Source organism: Perognathus longimembris, chromosome 16, assembly GCF_023159225.1.
Source record: "Perognathus longimembris pacificus isolate PPM17 chromosome 16, ASM2315922v1, whole genome shotgun sequence".
NCBI lineage: Eukaryota > Metazoa > Chordata > Mammalia > Rodentia > Heteromyidae > Perognathus > Perognathus longimembris.
In genome coordinates this window covers 50,681,489-50,685,029 of record NC_063176.1, presented here as the reverse complement: position 1 = coordinate 50,685,029, position 3,541 = coordinate 50,681,489, and the positions used below count along the sequence as shown (strand labels likewise).

The window sequence follows — 3,541 nt, the reverse complement described above, 5'->3', positions numbered from 1 at the left end:
AGCAGTCAACATCTCAAAGGCAAGCAACGTACCATAGACAGGCCGAAAGGAGCTAAATCATTAGCCCGTTTGGCTCCTCATCCAGAAGAAACAGTTGCTTCGACAACATTCTTTTGTGATTCCTATGCTAACAACGTATTTGATAATTTTATCTGCATGGGACGTCCTCTACCTTGTACATTTCCATATGGGAATCTTTGTGGATGAATGCTGGGTTATGGACATACCCACGTGTGTTAATCATGAAAGTGCTTTCTGTTTTCTGACACAATAAAAGTGATTTTGTTGTGTGTGTGTGTGTGTGTGTGTGTGTTTTTACTGTGGATAATGCTACTGACTGGAAGTCCTCTCTATATACTAATTTATGAACTCTGTTTCTGCTCTGTCAATTTCTGTATAGTCTTGGCACTGAGTGAAATCAGTCCTTTCAGCACCAACCTTTTCTTAGCCCCCTAATAAATGACCCTTTTCCTCTTAGAAAAGAAATGTTCTAACATACATCTGTTATAGAAATTGTGCTTTTTTAGGCTATCAGAGGGTGTTTAGTTCAGGTGGTATGTTAAGATGGAACTAAGAGAATATTGCTGGTTTGTAGAACCAAGTTGCTATGATATATATACATATATGTGCTTGATTAGAACTCAGAAGATGAAATGGGGTAATTAAATGAGAACCAGATCATGATTCATCATTGTGAGGGCTCTGTCTTTCTCTGTGCTTCAAATTCCTTGAGTTACATCTTTTGTTACGTTCTTGACACTTAAAAAATGATTTTGAAGGGGAACTGGTATATCAAATGTGCTGTAAGGAGAAGTCTTTAAAACAAACTAAAATTCCATTTCTACATAGCCAGGCTATCCAAAAGGAAAGGAATATGAGACACTATGCCAAAGCCTGCTTTTCTCTGGCACAAGAAAAATAAGCACCAAATCTTTAGCATTCATATTCAAATTTTAGACACAATCATGTAGTCATTGCTGAATGTGTTACACTTAAAATTAATAGTATTCTGCTTCTAAATGACATCCTTTAAACTTTTCAACTGCTAAAGTACAATAGAACTAGTAGATATGAATCCATACTCCGTTTTTCATTCAGAATTCGCAACTTAGAGAACCAGTACCCTTGTCTACCAAGAGGCACAAATTGGCTGAGGCTTAAGCATGCCATTGTGCCATTGTTTTTTGTTTTTACAATTTAGAGAGGGAGAACTGATGAACTCAAACTTCTCTATGAATGGAAACATGCTTTTTGATGATACACTGTGACCAGTCTTCTGTACATATAAAACAGAAAGATCTTCTTGAAATCACACCTTTGCCTTTTCTTTTACCAATTTGCTTCGAGGTAGTTGTATCCCCCTGTTAGGCAGCTCTCCAAAGGCCATGTCATCACCACAGGTCTTTATAATACTAGCTTTCTAAATTACATCAGGTGGTATATATTAAAACTTTGTGCACAGAAATAAAACGGGACAATTACATATTTAGACATAGAGCATTAAAAAAATCCACAAAATCCATTCAAAAGAGAAGCATTGAAATCTGTACTGCAAAAATCTCACAATGGTCTGGTGTAAAACACGTTAACAAAAACAACAAAGGATATGATCAACATGATTAATGCTAATGACTTAATATGAAGACAAATCACAGGACTAGAAATATGTTGAGATCAATCGATAAAATGCTCATTCTTCAGCAGAAATTTGGACATACAAAATAAGGATAGTGCAAGAAGAACTGCCATCTATTTTTCTTCACTTTGGAGATTTGGGTTATGCACTGCACAGCTTGCTAGCGATGCTGTTAAATTCAGATTCCATTCAATAGGGTGATTAAGGCACATCTTAATGGGGCTCAAAGAGCAACTTGCTGTGTTCACATCTGATGCAGTCAGTTTCTCACCAGCTTTCATTTGTAGCATGCTGGAAAGAAAAAAAGTGTAACGCATTTAAGTTTTACTCAATTTCAAAGAAATTACAAGAGCCTTGTCAAAAAAATTTCAGTAGGATTATTTGGATCTCCAAATATTAAGGTTTGGGAAGGCATTCACCATTCTAACTGTAGAAGAGATTTTTTTTTTTAATCCTACTGAACTGAGAACTCTGTATGCTGGTAGTTTGAGTTCACTCCCATACGACCCAGGAGAAAACAGGACAACCCATACCAACTGTATGAGTCTATATCAGAAGATTAACTTATTGGCAGGATTCAGCCTTTAACCTGTCATTGAATGTAGCAGCATGAGAACTGGAGAGAAGCAGGGATGACTACTTGTTGAGTGCCTACTATGTCCTAAGCGCAACTCCCTGCATTGTTTCATTTGAATTTCACAGTTCAACAAGGTATATGTTATGGGACTGTGAGTCAGGTACAAATGTCAGGTCTTAACTGTAACAGACCTGTAATCGGAGGTTTACCCTTAGCTTGTTTCCTGTGCAGCTGGTCTACCAGCTCTCTGAGTCTGATAAACCATCAGTGCAAAAGTTATTGGTTGCATAGGGAAATTCAAGTTGTCCGGATTATCTGTGGCCAGCTCCTCATGACAGAGCAACTCAGGATGCTTACTCTGGTTGCCTAGTTCACCGAACCTTTCTATTGGTAGAAAATTGTTAGCATGTGTGGATTTAGATTTCACTGATCAGATCTCTTCAGTGCCACTCCCTAAAGCACACCCAGTATTCTGGGAAGACTACACTCTGGGCCACAGCCCCCTCTGTCCTTCAATGTCATTGTCACTCAGGAGCCCTGTCCTCCACTCTGCTGAACTAGACCTGACTCCAAAGTCACAGCTCTGAACGCATTCTTCTGCTTAGTAAAACATGGATGGTGAGCTCTTAAACTTTGCCTGACTGTACATGTGTGAATTTTCCTATTAGTAGTGAAGATACTGAAATGTCTAGTATCTAGCACGTATAAGTGGCTTGGTAAAAACTGGGCAATAGCAACGTCCGGACCCTAGTCACATTTCTCTGATTTCCTTCTGGAAATCTCAGCCAAATCACACATGCTGTGGAGTAAACCAGACCGGTTATGTCATGTTTTAACACCTCTGGTTGCCATTTTCACTGCTTGTGATTTTAATTTTTATAAGCACATAACAGACCAAAGGATAAGCTGTTGGTTAGCTTACTCCTCATCAGATCACTTGCACATAAAAAGCTAAGACAGATGTGACTGATAGGAACATTTAAAACAAAATTCCCTTGATATGTGATAAATCAGGGAGATATAGAATATGGTATTCTCATTCATGTCAAAAATACTGAATCTTGAAAGTGTCTTACTGGTTATTGTTAGACAGAGAGCCCAGTGTTCTTGAAGTTAGTTTTCCAAGTTAGCAAAACTCAAATAAGGCAGGATTTTTTTTTTCTTCCTACAAAGCTTGGTGGTCTTCATATTTCTATTACTTTTTGTATCCGGGTGCCAGTCCTGGGCTTTGAACTCAGGGCCTGGCTGCTATCCCTTAGACTTTTGTTGTTGTTGTTCAATAGCACTCCACCTTTACTAATGGCTTCTGGTGGCTAATTAGAGAAAAG

General features: G+C 38.3%; 1 protein-coding gene across 3 annotated transcripts in view; it reads right to left on the bottom strand.

Annotated features, from left to right (window-relative positions):
• Window positions 1–760: 760 nt before the first annotated feature.
• Lcorl (ligand dependent nuclear receptor corepressor like) overlaps window positions 761–3,541 on the bottom strand; it is a 95,940-nt gene continuing 93,159 nt past the window's right edge. For 2 of the 3 annotated variants that reach the window (XM_048364763.1, XM_048364768.1), the window contains one exon: window positions 1,788–1,927. In XM_048364763.1, coding sequence (XP_048220720.1) covers window positions 1,914–1,927 — 14 coding nt within the window. In that variant the 3' untranslated portion in view covers window positions 1,788–1,913. Of the gene's footprint in view, window positions 1,928–3,541 lie in introns of all 3 variants that reach the window. The other variant, XM_048364767.1, reaches the window with a different exon arrangement.